The sequence below is a fragment of the Dendrobates tinctorius genome, unplaced genomic scaffold (assembly GCF_039654945.1).
Source record: "Dendrobates tinctorius isolate UK_male_01 unplaced genomic scaffold, ASM3965494v1 ptg000111l, whole genome shotgun sequence".
Lineage (NCBI taxonomy): Eukaryota > Metazoa > Chordata > Amphibia > Anura > Dendrobatidae > Dendrobates > Dendrobates tinctorius.
Window position 1 is genome coordinate 34593672 of NW_027361779.1, and position 22201 is coordinate 34615872.

Below are 22201 nucleotides of genomic sequence, written 5' to 3' on the forward strand. Positions count from 1 at the left end.
TGTACTAACAGAAAATGTGCAATCTGCATTTAAACAAAATTTGACTGGTGCAATAGTATGGGCACCCTTATCATTTTCTTGATTTGAACACTCCTAACTACTTTTTACAGACTTCCTGAAGCACTAAATTGGTTTTGTAACCTCATTGAGCTTTGAACTTCATAGCCAGGTGTATCAAATCATGAGAAAAGGTATTTAAGGTGGCCACTTGCAAGTAGTTCTCCAATTTGATTCTCCTATGAAGAGTAGCATCATGGGCTCCTCAAAACAACTCTCAAATGATCTGAAAACAAAGATTATTTAACATAGCTTTTCAGGGGAAGGATACAAAAAGTTGTCTCAGAGATTTAACCTGTCAGTTTCCACTGTGAGGAACATAGTAAGGAAATGGAAGAACACAGGTACAGTTCTTGTTAAGCCCAGAAGTGGCAGGCCAAGAAAAATATCAGAAAGGCAGAGAAGAAGAATGATGAGAACAGTCAAGGACAATCCACAGACCACCTCCAAAGACCTGCAGCCTCATCTTGCTGCAGATGGTGTCACTGTGCATCGGTCAACAATACAGCGCACTTTGCACAAGGAGAAGCTGTATGGGAGAGTGATGCGAAAGAAGCCGTTTCTGCCAGCACGCCACAAACAGAGTCGCCTGAGGTCTGCAAAAGCACATTTGGACAAGCCAGTTACATTTTGGAAGAAGGTCCTGTGGACTGATGAAACAAAGATTGAGTTGTTTGGTCATACAAAAAGGCGTTATGCATGGAGGCTAAAAAACACAGCATTCCAAGAAAAACACTTGCTACCCACAGTAAAATTTGGTGGAGGTTCCATCATGCTTTGGGGCTGTGTGGCCAATGCCGGCACCGGGAATCTTGTTAAAGTTGAGGGTCGCATGGTTTCAATTCAGTATCAGCAGATTCTTGACAGTAATGTGCAAGAATCAGTGACGAAGTTGAAGTTACGCAGGGAATGGATATTTCAGCAAGACAATGATCCAAAACACTGCTCCAAATCTACTCAGGCATTCATGCAGAGGAACAATTACAATGTTCTGGAATGGCCATCCCAGTATCCCAGTCCCCAGACCTGAATATCATTGAACATCTGTGGGATAATTTGAAGCGGGCTGTCCATGCTCAGCGACCATCAAACTTCACTGAACTGGAATTGTTTTGTAAACAGGAATGGTCACAAATACCTTCATCCAGGATCCAGGAACTCATTAATAGCTACAGGAAGTGACTAGAGGCTGTTATTTTTGCAAAAGGAGGATCTACGAAATATTAATGTCACTTTTATGTTGAGGTGCCCATACTTTTGCACAGGTCAAATTTTGTTTAAATGCAGATTGCACATTTTCTGTTAGTACAATAAACCTCATTTGAATCCAGAAATATAACGGAGTCCATCAGTTATTAGATATATGAAACTGAAATAGCTGTTGCAAAAACCAAAATTGTTATAAAGAAAAAAGGTTAACATTAATAGGGGTGCCCAAACTTTTACATATGACTGTATATATAGATAGATGAGAGAGAGAGAGATATGGTATATCATGTACATACAGTACTTAGCAGTTTTCAACTTTCTGTTGGTTAGTCTTGGGAACAGTCGAGAAAGTTCCATAGTCCTAAAATGTTGGCTCAAGCAATTCAGCAGAAAGTTGGAAGCATAAATGTAGCAAATGGAAAACATGAAGTTAAAATTGTTACAAAACACACACTTATGTGTGTAGATTTAAACCATGAGTTTTTTTCTGTAAGATTCATAGATTTTACAAAAGAGCAGTCTTCATACTAATCAAATTAATTTCCTCTAGTTTTGCTGATTGATTCAATGGATTCAACAATTGACACTCAAAAGATTTTGCAGCAAACGCAAGACGATGCTGAATCCGTTTTGCCTCAAGGAACCAATGAGGCAATAGGCACGGGTGGGTACTATTCTTTTTAAATGCTAATTATGCAAATTGTCTCTTCAGAGAGGAAGAGGACTAGAACTCTAGTGCCACCTATTGGAAGTAGCAATCCTAGAAGTCAATGTCGACCCTTTAACAAGCCTTGTCACATGACTTAGGATAAAAGCCAAGCCAAAATCTCATTTTGCAGACTCTGTGTTTCGGGGTACTGCCCCTCGTCAGTGCAAAGTGTGAGAACTGGTTTGGCTGTGAGAGAGGCGTCTGACCGATATCCAAGAAGTAGCATGTCATTCTCCTCAAGGCGAAATGATACTTCTTGGATATTGTTTTTAAATGAGAGATTTAAGGTCCTTCTCTGCTACAAACTCCATTGATTTTCACAGCAATATCCTTGTTTTGATTGATAGTGATTGGTCTCCATTTCCATTTTGGAAATCAATGAAACCGATTAATATGTAAGTGCATTCTGTTTCTTGTTCAGCTGTGAGAACAGAGAAATATAATTCATACAGATAATGGATCTGTCACCTGGCAGACACAAAAGACACCTGACTGTTCTCAATTTTTGACTCTCTGTCTTCTAGTAAAAAGAATGGAATATATAATAGAGGTTTAACTCCAATGCATAATTGTGCAAGTTAACAAAATAAAGTTATTTATTCAGTAAATGAAAAGACAAATGTAAAAAATAAAAAAACCCTCTGCACTGTAGCTGGTTTTGTTTTGCATTTCTTATAAAGAATTTATAAAAATTGAGGCAACCTATCTGTAGCAAGTAGTGCATCATACAGGTAATTCACTCCATGGTCAAGAAACCAAAAATGTTGCTCACGGCACCATCGACGTAGCCAGTTGTTCACCTGTAGAATCCTATTCAATCTTCTTTGTCCATCTCCATCCACTGGGAGGATGGATGAGAAGAAGGCCTGCGCTCCCAGTTCCTTCACTTTCCGGCCTAGATCTTCAAAGTGAAGGAGCTGAGAGCGCAGGTCTTCTCAGGTCTTCACCAGCCTGGGGATATCCTTTTTTATGTAACAAAAGAATGGACATTACCGGACTGATGGTTTTTCTAAATATACAGTATGTTAGTGTTAAAAGTATGGAGAAGTAACCTTACTGCTCCTGAAATGGACTCAATTGCTAGCAGAAATCTCGGTCAAACTTCTGGATCGAGAAATCCTGTTATACAGAGTGGGATCCCACAATACTCCGCGACCTCTTTCGTAGTGAACCATTTGGGAACCACTTAGTTATGAATGCGCCAATGCTGGGTTAGTGTCCAAGCCGAGATCTTGCTCTTTCACTGTGAGGCACAGTGTAGTGTTGTCGAATGCCGCTCAGAAAATCGGGCCCTTTCAAAGGGCATTAGGGTTACATTTCTGTGAACTTTTGTCAATAACTTATATTCAGAAAAATCTATTATTAACCCTTTCAGTAAATTTTCATTTTTGTGCTTTCATTTTTTTCTAATCTCTTTCCAAAAGCCATACCTTTGTTATTTTTCCTTCGGCATAGCTGAATGAGGACTTTTTTTTGTAGGATGTCTTGTACTTTTGAATGACACCATAAATTTTTACCATATCATGTACTGACTAGAAGGGAAAAAACTCCAAGTGCTGTATAATGTTTGAAAAATGTGCAGTTTCGACAATTTTTTAATTTTTTGTGCTCATGGTCATGGCATTCATAGTGCAGTAAAAAGAACCTGGAAACCTGGTTCTCCAAGTCAGTATGATTATAGTAATACCAAACATTCTTACATATTTTTTTTTAAGTGAGGGGAAAATAGAGTCCTAAGTTAGGAAATAAGAAAATTTTGTGTGTGTCACCATTTTACGAGACACATAACATTTTTACTTTACCATCAATAGAGCTGTTTGTGGGCTTGTATTTTTATATGGCAAACTGACATTTTCATGGATCCGCTGAATTGTTTTTAGATTATGAAAGATAAGACTTTGAGTAATGTGGCAATACTAAATATGTTATTTTTTTTTAATTCTTTGTTTTGTATGGGGAAAATTGGATGATTTGAGTTTGAATATTTGTGTAACTTTTTAAAAAACTTTTTATTTTTCACTCTTATTTTGTATCCTTCCTGTGCGAATTGAACCTTCGATCATCAGATTGATTATGCTATATACTGCCAAAAAACATATTGAAAATTGCCCTCCTCATAAAGCTGAACTGAAAAGGCAATGATGGAGGCCTGCAGCAGGTCCTCAGCTGTCATGTCATTTAAAGGGACTCTGTAAGGACAGAATGACTGTTCACACCAAGTACAGGTGCTGGGTGCTTCACAGCGCGGCCAATCATTTATATCCATTTTCTCACCTGCTAGGTTTCCATCTATCTCCGCCCTTTTGTATGAAGCCAGAGGTGAGTGATAATCAAAGAAGCATGGGCTGTTGATAAATGGAAATCAAGCAGGTGGGAATGTGTATTTAAATGTTTGGCTCTGCCATGAAGCACCGAGTGGCAGGACTTGGTTTAAACAGTCTTTCTGTGCTGACAGAGTCCCTTTAAATGCCGCTTTCAGAGACTGACATCGGCATCTAAATGGTTAACAGCTACAGCCTAAACTCTTCTGCAACCTTGGCTGATAGACACACATGCTGACTTTGTAATATAGCTGGTCATTGGCTGCATGTGGAGGACACTCAGCTCCTGAGCCCCCTTGATGTGCATTCAGTGCAGCGACGACATACATTTATATCCATACATGCAAAGAGGATAAGCAACTTGTATTTATTCTTTAAGGCCAAATTAGACCTGCTCCTTAAAGGGGTTGTCCACTACTAGGCCATCCTCTTTTCAGGCATCTTGTTCCCCCACAAGTAAAATAATTACAGCTGCACTCGTGTCAGGTGCTGGCACCGTTCCAGCGGTGTCGGCACTGGCACTCTTAGGGCTCGAGTGACATTGGCCACAGGGCCCACATAGCATAACAATCAGCGGTGGCTTCACTCTCCTCTCCTACAGATGCATCTGAAACCTGAACAAAGTCAGAGCTGCAGTTGCCATCTGACTTCCTCCGGATGTTAGGTTTGTCTGAAGAAGAGGAGAGTGAAGCGGCCTCTGATTGGTTGCAGGGGTCACTTGGCATAGCAATGTCATGCAAGCCCCGGCAGGATGTAATCACGTGTCATGTTTTATGGTTGGTCCACTTTTGGGGAAAAATGGAAATTTGTTGGCTATTTACTCTGGCAATAAAAGCTGATCTCACAGGAGAGTTTTTGAAGAGGAACCCCCTCTCTACTATTTCCTGAGTGCAGGAGGGGGGGGGAGTTTACTGTGATAACCCCAATGATCAACTGTTATTGGATTGGTAAGCCGCCAGTAAATCTTTATTTTCCCCAGCAGTAGATAAACTGGGATATTTGCAATATTTAGGGATTGTCATAAATGGACTCTTAATGTATTTTACAGTGGCATTTTTTTAAGTTACCATACATTTTAAGGGAAGTTATTATCTTTTGACTTCAAGAATTACCCATAGTAAGTATGCTTATTCATATTTCCGTTTAACGTTTGTATGAGAGACATGCAATAAGCTCTAAATATGGATGATCGGACCTGTGGATGTTTGGGTTCGTCGGGTTTGACCGAACTTTAGTCAAAAGTTCGATTCGGGTACCAAAACTCTATCCTACTTAAATCCGAACCCCATAGAAGTCGATGGGGATCCAAACTTTGGTGCTGCAAAATAGTCGTAGTAAAGGCTAGGGGGCTGCCAAATGAAGCACAGTCTCTTTTTTTTTTCTCCCTCTCTCTCTTTCTTTCTTTCTTTTTTTCTTTCTTTCTTTCTATTTCTCTTTTTCTCACTCTTTTTCTTTTACTCTCTCTCTTCTCACGGAACTCCGAACACTAAAATGGACTTCCAGGAGAAGTTCATGTTCAGATTTCAGCACTAGGTGTTCAGTATGAACCCCGAACTTTGCAGTTCGACTTTGCTCATCACTAGCTCTAAAAACACGGTTGGATCCCAAAGTTCCAAAGCTCATTTTTTGGAGCTAAATCTGCAGTTCCAAAAAAGAATCTAAAAGCAGTTTCACACTGACCTTTTTTTTCCTAAAGAAAAAGAGAGAAAAAATATCAAACATATTTGCATTATTGATTTATTTTTTTTTATCTAAAGCCAGAAGCGGTGCACCAAGAAGAATTAAATTTATGTTAATAGGCATTGGGACCACTCTATTTATCACAATGTGTCTGCTCATCCACTTGTTTTTGTTTTGATACTTCAATGCAAAAGCCAATTTAAAAGCGGCAAGCTTTCGTTGTTACTCTATAATTGACTTGTCTTTTGTTTTTATTTTATTTATTTTGAAGGTATTTCAAATCAGTACACAAACAGTGACATGGAAGCTCTGCATCAAGCATACCAAAACCTTGACACTTCAGATAAAGGCACAGATGACCAGATGAATTATCTTAAAGTTGCAGACAACACAATTACACCCTATGAGCATGGTATGGATTCAAAAGAAAATAGCATTAACAGAGGGTCTGCTGGTGATTCAGGTGACAATCATTTTTAATGTATCATTTAAAATCAATAGTTTTATTTGTATCAAATCAGGAACGGTTCACACAGGACCTTCTTCACAGCAGCCACATAAAGGTTCTCTCACATACTTTGCTGCTTTCAACAGAGAGTGTGCAATGCTTTATTTCTCTTGTGATGGTGGTGCTGCAGGGAATATGAACACTTGCCACAAATTTTCCTGTATGCAAAACAAAGATTTTGGGTACCTATCGTAAAATCTTTTTCTCGGAGCCTTCATTGGGAGACACAGGAAACCATGGGTGTATGCTGCTGCCACTAGGAGGTTGACACTTTGCAGAAAAAGGGTTAGCTCCTCTTCAGCAGTATATTCCCATCATCTGGCAGAAAGCTAATCCGTTAGTGAGAAAAGCAGTAGGAGAAGTAGAGAACATAGCCACATATATGTAACAGATAAGAACGGAACCTGATACAACAGTAAACAAGGGCGGGTGCCTTGTCCCCCACTGAAGGCTCCGAGAAAAAGATTTTATGGTGGGTACCCAAAATCTTGGTTTCTCTCTCGCTTCATTGGGGGACACAGGAAACAATGGGATGTCCTAAAGCAGTCCCAAGGGTGGGAATAAGTATAATACCCTCAGGTCAGAGCTCAGGCCACTGCCGCTTGCAGGACCTTTCTACCAAGGTTCGCATCCGATGAAGCATGAGTGTGAACCCTGTAGAACTTGGTAAAAATATGAATGGAAGCCCAAGTAGCAGCTTTGCAGAGCTGTGAGGCCGATGCCTGATGGCGAACTGCCCAGGAGGCCCCCACCGAACGCGTGGAGTGTGCCGTGATCCTCAATGGGCATGCTCTACCTCTTAGACGGTAAGCCTCCAGAAAGGTGGGACGGATCCATCAAGCAGTGGTGGACCTGGACGCAGGGAGTCCATGTCATGCACCTTCTGGAATGATGAACAGAGAATCTGAGCGCCAGAAAGGCTCAGTCCTGGACAGGTAAACACGTAGAGCTCTCACCAAATCCAGTTTGTGGAGCGACCGCTTTCGGGGGTGAGAGGGGGACGGACAAAAAGAAGGGAGTATGATGTCCTCATTAAGGTGAAAAACGGAAACCACCTTTGGAAGAAAGGATAGAACAGGACGTAGGACCACTTTGTCCTTTATGAAAAACCAGATAAGGAGAGCAACAAGAGAGCGCTGCTAGCTCTGAAACCCGTCTAATTGAAGTAATCGTGACCAGGAATGGGATCTTCCAGGAAAGGAAAGTGGAAGAGACCTCACACAGTGGTTCTAAAGTGGACTCCTGTAAAACGTTGAGAACCAAATAAAGATCCCAGGGATCCCCTGGGGGGCTGGTGGGAGGGAACGGAGTGAGCAACTCCCTGGATGAATGTTTTGAGCTGTTGGCGATTCGCCAAATACCTTTGGAACAGAATGGACAGAGCTGAAACTTGTCCCTTAATAGAACTAAGGGACAGTCCGGATTCCAGACCCGACTGCAGAACGGACAAAACGGATGGGAGGTGAAAAACCATTGGAGCGATCTGGTGGCTCTCACACCAGCGAAAAAATGCCTTCCAAGTCCGGTGGTAGATGCAGGCTTCCTAGCTCTAATCATGGTCTGAATGACCTAATCTGAGAACCAAGCCGACTTCAAAACTGCGGCTTCAACAGCCATGCCGTTAAATTGAGCAACTGAGAACTCCGGTGGAAGAGGGGCCCCTTCGACAAAAGGTCCGGGAGATCCGAAAGTTTCCATGGCGTGTCCGCTAGGAGGTTCACCTGCTCTGCATACTAGGGTCTTTGTGGTCAATCCGGGGCAATGAGAATGGCGGGAATTCCCTCCGCTCCGCTAGTGCATCGAATCCGATCGCTAGTGGTTTGCGAGATCTGGACACAAAGTGAGGAACCTTATGGTTGAGTCTGGATGCCATGAGGTCGACGTCCGGAGTCCCCCATCTGAGACAGATCCTGTGAAAGACTGACGGATTCAGTAACCATTTGCCTGTGACAGGCCCTCTCGGCTGAGAAAGTCTGCTGCCCAGTTTTCGACTCCAGGTATGTGCTTCGCAAAAATTGCTGGAACATACTGCTCGGCCCAAGACAGGATCTGAGCGACCTCTGACATCACTACCCGACTTCGAGTTCCCCCCTGATTGTTGAGATACGCTACAGCCGTGGTGTTGTCGGACTGGACTCGAATCGTACATCCGTGAAGGAGTTCCTGCCAGTGTAGTAGGGCGAGGAATATCACCCGAAGTTCCGGGATGTTGATCGGGAGGGATGACTCCTGAGCTGACCATCAACCCTGAACCATCATATCTTGGAAAACCGCTCTCCAGCCGAGAAGGCTGGCGTCTGTTGTGACTACCCTCCAATGAATGGGTAGGAGGGACCTCCCAAGAGGGATCGACTGCAAGCACTCCCACCAATTCAGGGACTGTTTTATCTGTGTGGGAATTAAGACACACCTATCCAGGGAGCGGATCGACTTGTCCCATCTCGCTAGGAGGAAAAGTTGGAGAGGGCATGTGTGAAATTGAGCAAAAGGGACTGTTTCCATTGAAGCAACCATCTTGCCTTGCACCCTCATGTAGAAGCAGACAGAGCAGGGAGAATGACCTCTGAGAGACCAAACCCCGCGGATCGACTTGTCCCATCTCGCTAGGAGGAAAAGTTGGAGAGGGCATGTGTGAAATTGAGCAAAAGGGACTGTTTCCATTGAAGCAACCATCTTGCCTTGCACCCTCATGCAGAAGCGGACAGAGCAGGGAGAATGACCTCTGAGAGACCAAACCCCGCGCATCAGTGCTGAAGACTTTTCCTTGGGCAGGAAAATCTTTGCTTTGGCAGTGTCGAAAAGCATTCCCAGGAAAACAAGGCTTTGGACTGGGATCAGAGACTACTTTGTGGTGTTGACGATCCAGCCCAGACGGGAAAGAGTGCCTAGGGTGATCCGTAGACTCTCCCGGCATGCCGAGGGTGTTGCGGCCTTGATAAGAATGTCGTCTAGATAGGGAATGACGAGGTTGCCTCAGCCTCGTAGAATGGCAATCACCGTTGCCAAGATCTTCGAAAAACTCTAGGAGCGGTGGCTAAGCCAAACGGTAGTGCTGTGAACTGGGGGTGGAGGCCCTGAATGGTGAAGCGAAGGAATCTCTCATGCGAATGAAATATAGGAATGTGCAGGTAGGCATCTTGAATGTCCACCGAGCAGAGTAATTCTTCTGGCTCCATGGAAGCTATCATGGATCGCATGAACTCCATCCTGAAATGGCACAGGCACACACTTTTTTTTAGTAATTTGTGGTCCAGAATGGGACGTACTGAACCGTCCATTTTGGGGACCACAAACAAGTTTGAATAAAAACCTGAGAAGCGCTCTTGGTGTGTGGGAAAGGAGGTGATAATGCCAGCCCTGAAGAAGGCCGGAGTGAGGGGGGGGTATTCTTTGGTGGCCGGGACCAAAAAAACGAAACCGAGGGAGAGTAGAAAACTCTATCTTGTAGCCGTAGGAGGCGACGTCTCGGACCCATGCATCATCGACTACGGATAGCCATTCTTCCCGGAACTGAAGGAGATGACTGCCCATCCTGAGACACCTCCCAGGTGGGGGCGACCCATAATTCTGAGAAAAATCTGTTGGAGCCTGACCTGGTTGGCCGATGTTGAGTAGGTATTGAGCACCAGGTTGGGGTTGGTTTAAAGGAGGGCCTTTTCCTTTGTTGACGCACCAGAGATTTGTCCTGTCGGAGGTTAATCTGGTGGAAGCCTCCGAAATTACGATGAAGTGTACGTTTGGCTCTCTGTTGGGGTAGAGATGTACTCATTCCTCCTGTGGCGTTGGAGATAATCTTGTCCAGCTCTTCTCCAAAGAGCCGAGATCCGTGGAAGGGAAGGCCTGTGAGGGACTTCTTTGAAGTCCCTCACAGGCCTTAGAAAAAACTTTTTGACAGAGTGATCAATGAGTGGAACAAGCTGCCATGAGAAGTGGTGCGTTCTCCTTCAATGGAAGTCTTCAAACAGAGGCTGGACAGACATCTGACTGGGATGATTTAGCGAATCCTGCTTTGAGCAGGGGGTTGGACCAGATGGCCCAGGAGGTCCCTTCCAACTCTATGATTCTATTCCAGGCCGTCAGCCAAAGTACCCTGCGGATAGTGATGAGGTTGCCTGCTGCTATGGCTGAATAGGCGGCTGCATCGAGACACGCGGACAATAGGTATTTTCCCACGTGGCCAATCTGGTCCGCTAGGTCCGCCAGCTCGTCTGCAGGGGCACCAGAGACTATAGCCTGGCGGAGTAGCATCGCCCAGGCGAATACTGCTTTGACCATCCAGGTAGCCGCGAAGGACGGGCAGAGGGAAGAACCCATGGCCTCAAAGGCGGACTTGGCCAGGGACTCTTAATGTGTCTGTCGGAGGGTTTCTTTAAGGCAGAACTGTCAGACAGAGGGAGTAAAGTATTTGTGGCCAGCGGTGAGACCGGAGGGTCCACAGAGGGAGACGCTGCCCACTTGTTAAGCAGGTCAGTTGCAAAAGGATACAGGACGCTCATGCATTTTCTTCTCTGGAAACGCTTGTCTGGGTGCTGTCCTTCCACTGCGAAGATCCTGTTGAACTTGTTGTGGTTGGCAAAGGTACGGGGAGGGCGCTTCATTTTCCTGAAAGACAGTCTGTTCAGAGGGAGAGAACTCAGAGTCTTTAACATTAAGAGTCTTCATTAACAGCAACAATCAAACTATCCACCATGTCTCATAGTTTAGGGTCCTGTGCTGAGTCCAGATCTGAATCTGACTCAGAACGTGGGTCTGACTCTAGTGCCTCTGGAGCTTCGGATGAGTGAGATAGGGAGACTGCCGGTGTCCTGGGTGGAGACGGAGATGATGAACAGGATGGTGAGGTAATGCGGGCGTGCTTTTTGGAAATCCTGGACTTCCTGCATGGAGAATCCTTTTCGGTATGTGAGGGGTTAACAGCTGATGCATCCGAAGGGGGTGGTTGTGACCCACTGGCAGGGGTAGGATCAGGAAGCTGTTCCAAAACAGAGACCAAGGTGTGAGATACCTTGGTTAGATCAGCTGCCAACTGAGAAGAGGTGTCACCCACTAAGGAGGGGGCGCACTCTCATTGTGAGCAGTGGGGGGCTCCTGGGAAGACATATTAGATGGCTTGCAAATATGGCAGATGGATGAGTTCTGACCAGAGGGTAACTTCTTGTTACAGGAGAAACATGCAAAGTGTACCACAATGGGAGGAGGATGGGAGTGAGGCTCCCTAGAGTTAGACATAAAGGAGATGAAGGTGATAGAAGAAGACATCTTATGCCAGGGTAGAGCTTCCGGGGATGGGAGCTGACCCCTCAGTGACAGAGTACCCAGACCTGGATCCTGGCCGGGAAATTGTTAGGCAGAACCGCAGAGAGCAGGTTGTAGACCGAGTGCTGCGGGTGGTAGGCCGCAGGGAGCAGGTTGTAGGCTGGATGTTGTTGGAGGGAGGCTACAGATGGCGTGGAAGTGCTGCGGGTGGTAGGCCGCAGGGAGCAGGTTGTAGGCTGGATGTTGTTGGAGGGAGGCTACAGATGGCGTGGAAGTGCTGCGGGTGGTAGGCCGCAGGGAGCAGGTTGTAGGCTGGATGTTGCTGGAGGGAGGCTACAGATGGCATGGAAATGGCGCCCAGTCGTGGGTGGAGCCTGTAGCGCGCGCAGAGTTTCCCGCTCTGTGAGGAAAAAGGGCGCAGTGTTGCCGGGTCCAGGAGAGAGGGCGGTGCTGATAGGCCGGCGGGTTGTGGTGGAGCTAGCTGGAGCGTGGATGATAGGGCGGCCTGAGGGGGCGTGGCCTAGCCCTCTTGTAGGCCGCAGCACTGCCACATGGACATACCTGTCCTGAAGAACCTGCATCCTTCACAGAAATAGCGCTGGAAGACGAACTTTCGTGCAGACCTCAGGGCCACTGAATGTCTTCGGTGGCCGTCGGGTACGATTCTGTCTTCCTCCCCTAAACGACCAGCTCTGGAGGGCTGCGGCGCAGGGGGTAGTGGCAATGACCAGTCCGCATCTACTGTCCCTTGGATGCCCCAAACACTCTTGAAATGTTAGGAGTCATGGGGTCCTGCCTGGCAGACACGGGAGGGTACAGTAGTGATGCATTCCCACACTGTGCTCCCGATCTCTAGGGGGAGAGCAGAGTGACGGTTACTCTCCGTCACCCAGATCACAAGCCGAATCTGAAAAATAGAGATCATTAATAAAAAACAACAATACCTAAAGGTAGATACGGGGCTGAGGGCAGCCCGTGTCCACCTCCTACTGACACTAAGCTAAAACTGATTAGCTTTCTGCCAGTTGGTGGGTATATACTGCTGGGGAGGAGCTAACCCGTTATTTGCATAGTGTCAACCTCTTAGTGGCAGCAGCATACACCCATGGTTTCCTGTGTCCCCAATAAAGCGAGAGAGAAAGCAGTAAAATTTATAGTACCGGCATGATTTTTTTCAGGGGCTATAAAAAATGTAGCTGTTTAATTGGAGACCCTTTAAAATGGAATTGTTCCACTTAATACAGTGCAAAAGATCAGTTAAGCTGATAGGAAAGCAAGCTGATTCTAAAGCTATGTTCACACAGTTTTTTGAGACATTCAAAGACCTACCAATTTTTTCAAGTGGAAAAGTTTTTTGTTTTTTTTTTGAGGGGGGGGGATATTCTTTAAAAAAAAAAAAAAAAAATGTTAAGGAGGGTTTTTTAAAAAAGAAAACTTCATAAATTAACAAAATTTCTCAACTTAGTAAATATTATGTGATCCCCCCAAAACACTGATTACAAACAATCAAAATATACCTATCTAAACAGGATGGCCGTGCTGTACTAAAATATTGTCATGATAGGAAGGCAGAGAAAGGGATAAACCAGAGTATATAAAATCAAGATTATCAGGCAAAAATCCAAAGAACAATATACATATCGATGACACAAGGTCAACTAAGACAATAAATCAACCAGGATGGAAGATCAAAATATTACCCTGAAAGAAAGAGAGAGAAGGGCGCCCCAAAAAAGAAATATGTTTTATACACCGAATAAATAATGTAACAGAATAAAATAGAATTATCTTATACATAACCCAAACAAAACCTATGTCATATATGTACTACAAAGAGTGACCTAGTATAGAACCCACTAAATGGTGTCAGCATTTAGGTAAAGCAAAAAATGGAGTAACACTAAGTCATATGGAACTTATGTGTAGCAAAGGTCATAATAGTCACGTAGTGAACATTAAAGTAAGTAACACACCTAATGGTAGCAATGAATTATGAGTATAGAGCACACTGGGTGTCATCGGATTTAATGAGATTGTCCACTACTTTTACATTGATGACCTATCCTTAGGACAGGTTATCAATGTCTGACACCCAGCACACCCGCCGATCAGATGTTATCGGTGTTGACGGCAGCCGAAGGAGGCGAATGTATAGTTCCCTGTGGCGACCACTACCAGAAGACCGCCAGCTCCGCAAGTTAGTACTACCGGCCGACGGCTGCCGACCAAAACACCGATAACAGCTGATCGGCGGGTGTGCTGGGTGTCGGACCCCGGCTGATCAGATATTGTAGGTCAAGAAGTAGTAGACAACCTCTTTCAGTAAAGGAAAAAAATGTAGAATCACTATGTCATCTAGAACGTGTGCATAGCAGAAGTCATAATAGCAATGTAGAGAGTATTAAGGTAAAGAACACACTTGATAGCAGCAATGAGAGTGCAAATAAATAGACAACTATATAGGATAATCATTACCTATAGACATTGAAGGCGGTAGTGTAAGATACTGGGGAGAGACACTAGGAGGGGGGCACACAAGCACCTTTTTAAAAACTTATTCAGGGGAAAAATAAAGCTCCACATATGAACAACATGGACGATTTCCCATAGAAATGAATATGATGCGTTTATGAGGAGGATTTTGGAGTAGATCTGCTCCAGAAAACTTTGAAGATGGCTTGATAGTAACGAGCAGCACATTAGCGGATAAGTAATGCAGTGTTTGATATAGTTACTTTTTTATGTGAATTAGTTATCTCCACTGTAAAATGTGTTATAAAATGATGAAAGCTGATCTTGTTGTGAGACAGACATGTCTACAGTGGACGAGTTAATGCAGCGTATTCGAGGAGAACACCGCTTTAATGCATCAAGGTAAGCCATGATTAATTTTCCATTGAAACCATATTGGATTCCTTATTAGTTTTTCTACAAATTGATTGATTTGCTTTTTAATATGTTCCTTAGCGTAAGCATGAACACGGACAAGGGGGTGCTTCCACTAACACCGCATCAGCCAGGACATGAGCCACAAGAGTCTTTCTCAGCAGAGGAAGCTTCACAAAAATGGCAAGATTGGAATGATGAAAAACAAAACCCGAGTGATGTTTTTCCCGCTCTTACATTTAACAAGAAAAATATAATAAGCACAGATCAAAAGGATCAGAAAAAGCAAGAACAGCCTAAGATCGCTTTGGAGAAAAGTAATTCAGAAATGTTTACAGTGTACTCCAGTGACAGAAGTGGCCATGTAAGATTGTTGCTACCGGCATTAAATATTGCTCATATTTGCCATATTCCGTCTTGTAAAGAAATCTTAGACTAAAGCAAAAGGTTGTAGCTACTAGAACATGTCAGGATGCCTTTAACCTAGGCTCAAAGGGCTTATGTGTGAAATCTGCATTTGGATTACAGATATTGTCCAGGCTGAAATGAAAAGTCGAATTGTGTCATTGTGATGCCCCTGTATTGCCTGGTTGGTTGGGTTTGTGGCCGTGTGACTGCATATATGCAATTTGCATACTTGCGGCCTAACATTGAGTAGACTCATCCAGCTTCACTCAATGCTCTTCTACTTGAAGAAGCCACGTGAGCCTACTCCTCACGTGTCCGCAAGTGGGCAAATCGCATACATCAAATAAGTTCCAAGATAAATCCACCTCCATTAAAGCATAGTATTTATTAGATATGCTTTAGACAGTTTTTCAGATACGTGCTGCTCAGATGTAACCATGGCACTCACGCCAGAGCCCATGTGTGAGTCTGCTGGAAGCAGCTGATCAGAGCGCTTTCTGGATTGTTTGTGGACCCCACTGGATCTGCTAGACTCTGTGGAAGCCTGCAGGAATCTGCTGATTGGAGTGGTTCCTGGGTTGTCTAAGGATACCTTTAATTCTCCTGATCAACCTTTTACCAGTGGAGGGAACTAATCTAAGTACGTGTATACCGTGGTTTAATCTAGTTTGATTTAACATTTGTATTGGTCTTTAAATAAGCTTAGCATCCGAACTGAGAGGAGTGTTCTAAATCTGATCATGTGTATTTTGTGATTTTGGATACCCTGACTATTAGGTCATGTGCTAATATTGAATTGGAACTTCCTGCAGTGTGTGTCCACGAGGATAACAGTGGCATTGTTGCAGCTAATAAATGGTTAACAACCAATGTTTTTAAGGGTGTGTCTCTCTACCTATAAAAGGAAATGGTATACGGTATCAAACATATCCTGCCATGATTAAGACCTACTGTATATTGTTACTGTAGTTTGTAAGTTATTTCTGTCCTTTTTTAACCAATAATTAAGGAATTTTGACTCGTGCTGGGTTGCATTTTGGAGTCTCCCAGGATCTTGGATGCTTCCTCCCTCTATCTAATACATATTTTGTTTTAATGAGGTTGATTGTTCTGTGAATCTCTTCCGTTATTGTGGTTACTTCCGTGAATGTCTCTAGTTGTCAATGATTCATGTGATTGCCCACTGACATGGGTAATACAAGAGAATCATGAGCTGCAGTTGTATAGTTCACAGATGCAGAAATTTCTAGATTGCGTTCCATCGGGCAAAAGAGCTCAGCGACCCATCCACGTAAAGGAGGTGTTTAATAACTCATCTGAGAGGAGCATAATCTAGAGATAGAGACCCTGATTCCACCAATGTATCACTTAGTTTACTGGGTACAGCAGTTGTAATAGGATCATGAGTTTCTGCTTTCAGATTTAGCTGTCCTCAGAAAGCTAACTCTGCCCACACTACTGTATAGCAGCTTTCTATGTACATTGTATATTGATAGTAATGCGTGGTGGAAGCTGAGTTGGACCAGGAGACATGTAGGCAGCTAGCCCAGCATTGGTAATCTCCTAAAGATGAAGAACTGTATTGAAACAACAGCACACAGCCTAATAAGTGACACATTGCTGAAATTAGTCTCAGCCCCTACGTCATGCTGTTCTCAGGTTACACACCACAAACTGCTGTCAGCTTCCTTTTAAGCCATAAGCCAAGACACTAAAGCTAATGTCTGACATGTACATACTGGTTTTAGCCGTGCATTTATTGACGTTCTGTGCTGTGATGTACACCCTAATTATTGTCAGCATAATCATAACTTAGGAGAATAATATAATAACAGATATATGGCTGAAAAGCACCTATTTTACATACATCTAACCAACCAGTATGATATGGAAAATGCCACAAAAAAAAAAAAAAGGGCAGTCAAATCAAAACATTGGGCTTTGATTTTATGTACAGATCGTGTTTTATTGTAGTGTAAATTAATTTTTCTTAGCAGCAAATCTATTCCATTGATGGCTAAGCAGTATGCTACAGGTGCTAATTTCATGTTTTTATTGAATTCACAGCATCAGGCACATGAATCGCATTAATCCTCCTACAATCTTCAGAGAACTTCTCTTTTTATATACTTCCTCTGGGAATGTTGTCTGTCGTGTTGTGATTTGCTTGGTGTCTTTTATTCATGATAATTGTGAATGCATTCATTTCTTGAAATTGCAAGTGAAATGTTTTTTTTCACATAGGCTGACAAACTTGGAAGTTATCCTGCTGTAAGTACAGCCACTTCAGGCCTGATTCATAACAAGCACCCAAACAAGATGGTCAGCAGTCCACCATCTTATCTAAAAAGAGTACAAAACCCACATTTTTCTCATGTGAAGAGCTCTGGCTATGGAAGGGTTAGCGTACAAATGAAGCGGACTTCTGATGATGACAGCTTAAAGTCCAAGGAATTGCATACGGACATGAAATGGAAGTCACCTACATCTCAGAAATCAAAAGGTTTTGATGATTCCATTAAATGTAACTATACATTAGACTGCTGTTTTCACTACTCCGATAAAAATTATTCCGATCTGCATCGTGTATACACATCAGTGTCCTTGCCCCAGTTGTGTAGATAAGTACGAGAAACAGGACCCTAGAACGAATAATCGGTGAGGAGCCCAGCAATATAACGAGTTTCACCTAATTTGTGAAGAAGCCATAATATTTTTATTGTGGGAAAACCAGTTCCTAGATTCATGTTGCTGTGGAATTTGGCTGCCATGTTTGTCTCTGGAATGCCGCTGCGTTTCAGAGAAAATATCGATTGTAAACCCACCTGGGAACTTTTGGATAGACATGACTAGTCCACACATCCTCGGGCACACTTCTCCATACCCATTGTAAAGTTGATTATCAGGCCTCTCCCTATTTACAGACATGGGAGAGACCTGTCAATCAACTGGAGCAGGGTAGGGACTTAGTCAGGTTTCTCCCCATAGTCTCTGGCCAGCTTTACAAACGTTTTTCTCTGATACAAACTGTAACACGTCTCCACTATGTGTGGACGGGGAGCACTCACTTTGCTGGTCTTCGAGGAATAAGCTGGGACACTCAAGGACAAGTCCGTATGGTTTATTAATATACAGCATAAACCGAATCTCAGGTACTTGGTAACATGCAGCACCCCGTGCACCGTCCGGCAACCATTCGCCTTTATAGAACCCACTGTCCTCGCTGAGCCCAGTGTACCTAATATGGATTAGTGTCCGTTACCTGTCAGCAACGTCCGCACAGGTTCCCGGATACCAGTTAAGCTCAGGGTCCTCCTTCAAATACGTCTTTCTCTGGCTCAGGTTAGCCAGCACTGTCGTTCGCCCACAAACACACAGGCTCCATCTTGGGTGTACACCCACACCCCCTCCCCTTGGGTTGGGGGTATGTAGGTGACTGGACCTACCCATCCCTCCAAGTCACCTGGAAGCCTCCCAATGTATAGCAAAACCCTCAGCAGTAGATCTGCTGAGGAAAACAAGATCAGGCTTCCATCACAGGGCCACCCACCTCTGCGATACATACCGCCTATTAACCACATGGCCAGTCACCATAAAACAAAACATACCCAGATGCAATCGCCAAGCCAGAATGAGAGACATGCTGCCTGTAATTCAGGCAGCATGTTTCTAGTCACAGGTTGCCATGAATTATTGGGGAGTTACTTTTTTGTTTTCGTTTAGTGGAAGCACTAGCTCAGCAACTTTGTTTTTCTCTGTTAGGTGTGTTGTCTGCTACTAAATCTATACGGTTTGCAGAAAATGCAATCAACTTTCCAAAGGACAAAATGGAGCATCAAGAAACCGCTGCTGAAGTCAAAATGGGAGACTCTAAAGACCATGAAAAGGTATGCTAAGTCGCTGGTTTTGAAATTTTGCAAAGTCTGCTCATCTTTAACTGGGTTACTGCATCAGGACCCAACATATTGATGTCCTACAGTGGGTATATGGTAACCTCCTGTCTCACTGCTTTCACTTGAAGACATAGCAGTGAAATTTCTCCTTCGTCTCATTGGGGGACACAGAGACTGTGGGTGTGTGCTACTGCCGTCTGGAGGCTGACACTAAGTATACAAAAAAACAAGTTAGCTCCTCCTCCGCCGCATACACCCTCGCCCCGATAGCGGGCGGAAACCAGTTTTTGCTTAGTGTGTGATGGAGGCACACGCAGTCTGGGTCTCTCCAGACTATTTTTTTTTTTTTTTTTTTTAATATTTTCTTGCTATGAAGAGGAGACAGGGGCGACGGACCCTATTGAAAGGGTCCGATCTCCCCCAAACATCAACGGGCGAGCACGCGCGAGTATCGCCTCCGCGTATCCTTTCCCGCACCGAGGGACATCTCTGGGACTTTTCCCCAGACATCTATTTTTTCTTTTTTATTTTTGAGAAGATATGACAGGGGCAACGCATCCTATTGAAAGGATACGATTTCCCCAAAACATCAACGGGCGACCACGTGCGAGTGTCCCTCCACGTTTCCTCTCCCGCGACGTGGGACAATATGCCAGACTTAGCCCTGTCCACCCCTAGGTAGCGAAACCATGGGCTTGCACAGAGGCACAAGACTAGTCTGTGCGGCCCCACTGCTACACCAACGCTAGACGGCGGTACTGCGTGGTGGCGGACGGTCCCTCTCCTCGCCCAGACGAGGCGAACGGAGCTAGGGTGCCTGCACCGTCCAAAGACGGATTACCTCAGGGTAAGAAGGTATGGTAGCAGGGGAAGGAGGAGCTCCTGGGCAGCGTGAGGATCCAGGCCAGGGCTGCTCGACGAACGCTCCAGGTGCTGGAGCCGGCTCCCCTTTCCTGCCTGCGGTGTCAGCAGCGCGGCAGGAGGCTCCCGCAGTTCCCTCCCTCCCTCCTTCCATCCAGGTACCTGTTAGTGGCCAGGCTGGAGAGGGAGCGCGCGGGGTAGGGTGAAGCGCCAGGATGGAGCGCCCGGCTCCGGCGGTGCTCAAATTTAGCCCGCGGCTTCGGCCTAGGCCGCGGGGGGAAGGCCCACCCCCCGATGTAACGTCAGATCCGGCGCCCGCCCCCCGATGTGACGTCAGATCCTGCACCGCCTCCGGGTCCAGAGCGGGCGCTGGATAAAATTGAGGCCCCGGCTTCAGAATGGGGTAGGCCGCGGTCAGAAAGCATTGCAGCCTACCTAGGGAGATCAGCAGCGGGGAGACAGCAGGAGCGGGTAAGTGCGACCCCGTCTTGGCCACACTAGGGCAGGTTGTCCTCCTCATACCCCTGTATCCCTAAAAAAAAAAAAAAAAAGAGAGAGAGAAAGTTGGCTGTTTTTTTTCTGCAAGTATGTCTGGAAAAGGGAAGAAACACACTTTCCTTTATACCGCATGCGTTTCCTGTGGGGCTGTGTTCCCGCGAGCGCAGACTATTAAAATATGTGAAGCCTGTAGTTCCGAACGCGCCCAAGAGCCCTCCCCTCCAATGGAGCCCAGGGGGTCGGATCCCCCGGAATGGGCGTTATCTCTGTCTCGGTCTATGGCTTCACTTACGAAGGCGATTGAGACCCTTCAGGCCCCGGATAGGGGTAGAGACAATGGCTCGCCTGTTTGGGAGGGTTCATCCACCTCACATGAGCTGCCGGCCTGCAGGGGTCGCACTCTCTCTAAGGAGACGTACAGGGAAAGATCCCATATGGCGTCTCCGGGCCCCTCCGGTGCTTCGGCATCCGTGAGTGCGGCGTCTCGCTCACCGTCACCATTGTCTGGGAGCGAGCAGAGTTCGGATGAGGACAGGCAGGAATCCTTGGATCTGGATACCCACGTGTGTCGGGAGACGGTAGACAGTCTCATTGAGGCGGTCAGTCAAACTCTAGGTATTGAGGAGGATGTCTCCCTGACCGCAGGGCATAAGATATCTTTTAAGAAGGCCAGGCGACCACACAGGGTGTTTATCACTCATCCAGAATTCGAGGACATGGTGCAACGGCACAGGTAACGTCCAGACAAGCGGTTTTCGGGACAAAAAACGCTAGAGACGAGGTACCCGTTTGCACCAGAGCTCTGTAAGAGATGGGCGGAATCTCCGATTGTGGATCCCCCAGTGTCACGCCTGGTCTCAAGATCGTTGTTGTCAGTGCCTAGTGGTTCTTCCATTAAGGACCCCACGGATCGGCTTATAGAAGGTTTAGCCCGCTCGGTGTAGGAGGCATCGGGATCAGCGCTTTTGCCTTCATTCGCGGCAACATGGGTGGCCAAGGCCATGATGTCATGGTCAGAGTCTTTGAATAGAGTCCTGCAAGATAGAGACTTGCCGGTAGAGGTATCTGAGATAGCAAATCAGATCGCGATGGCGAGTGACTATCTAATTAATGCTTCCTTGGATGCAGCTAATTGCGCGGCGCTAGCAGCGGCAAACGCTATCGCCATGAGGCGAGCCTTGTGGCTAAGGCTATGGCGGGCTGATTCGATTTCTAAAAAATCGTTAACGTCCCTGCCATATCAGGGTAATCGGCTTTTTGGAGAGAAGCTAGACAAGCTTATTTCAGATGCCACAGGGGGAAAGAGCAGCTTTCTCTCACAGCAGAAGAGTAGACCGCCCTTTCGTCAACTGCAGGCTCGCTTTTGAGCATTTCGCGCCCCAGGATGGGTGGCAGCGGCCGGTTCTACTGCCCCAGGTCGTCACAACCAAGACAGAGAGCGCCAGGTCACGTATAGAGCCAACCCGCTGGGGAGGATGCGGGGCCGTCCACCCAGGTCAAGGGGAGCTAGGTCCCAGAGGCCCGCAGCAAAATGACTTGAGGCATCAGGTACCCGAGGACAGCAGAGTAGGCGGTCGTCTGCTCAGTTTCCGCCACGTCTGGGTCAAGGTGGCACACGACGCATGGGTGGCGGAATTGGTGTCATTCGGGTACAAGATAGAGTTTATCGTACACCCTCCAAAGCGTTTTTTTCATTCCCGGCTTCCCAAATCGGAATCCCGGGCAGAGGCGTTGCTAGGAGCCATCAGGATTCTTCTGTGCAACGGGGTCATTGTCCCGGTACCAGAGGGCGAAGAAGCTCAGGGATTTTATTCCAACCTGTTCGCGGTCCCCAAGAAGGACGGAACAGTAAGACCGGTTCTGGACCTAAAGCTCCTAAACAGGTTCATCAGAGTCAGGCACTTTCGGATGGAAT

The 22201-nt window shown here is 45.5% G+C and overlaps 1 protein-coding gene across 5 annotated transcripts in view; it reads left to right on the forward strand.

The window, feature by feature from the left end:
- Nucleotides 1-22201, forward strand: part of CEP162 (centrosomal protein 162) — a 179909-nt gene that overhangs the window by 59303 nt on the left and 98405 nt on the right. For 3 of the 5 annotated variants that reach the window (XM_073589647.1, XM_073589643.1, XM_073589646.1), the window contains 6 exons: nucleotides 1817-1930; nucleotides 6248-6439; nucleotides 14551-14614; nucleotides 14708-14990; nucleotides 17279-17558; nucleotides 18797-18921. In XM_073589647.1, the coding sequence (XP_073445748.1) occupies nucleotides 1817-1930; nucleotides 6248-6439; nucleotides 14551-14614; nucleotides 14708-14990; nucleotides 17279-17558; nucleotides 18797-18921 (1058 nt within the window). The remainder of the gene's footprint in view (nucleotides 1-1816; nucleotides 1931-6247; nucleotides 6440-14550; nucleotides 14615-14707; nucleotides 14991-17278; nucleotides 17559-18796; nucleotides 18922-22201) is intronic. The other 2 variants (XM_073589645.1, XM_073589644.1) reach the window with 2 other exon arrangements.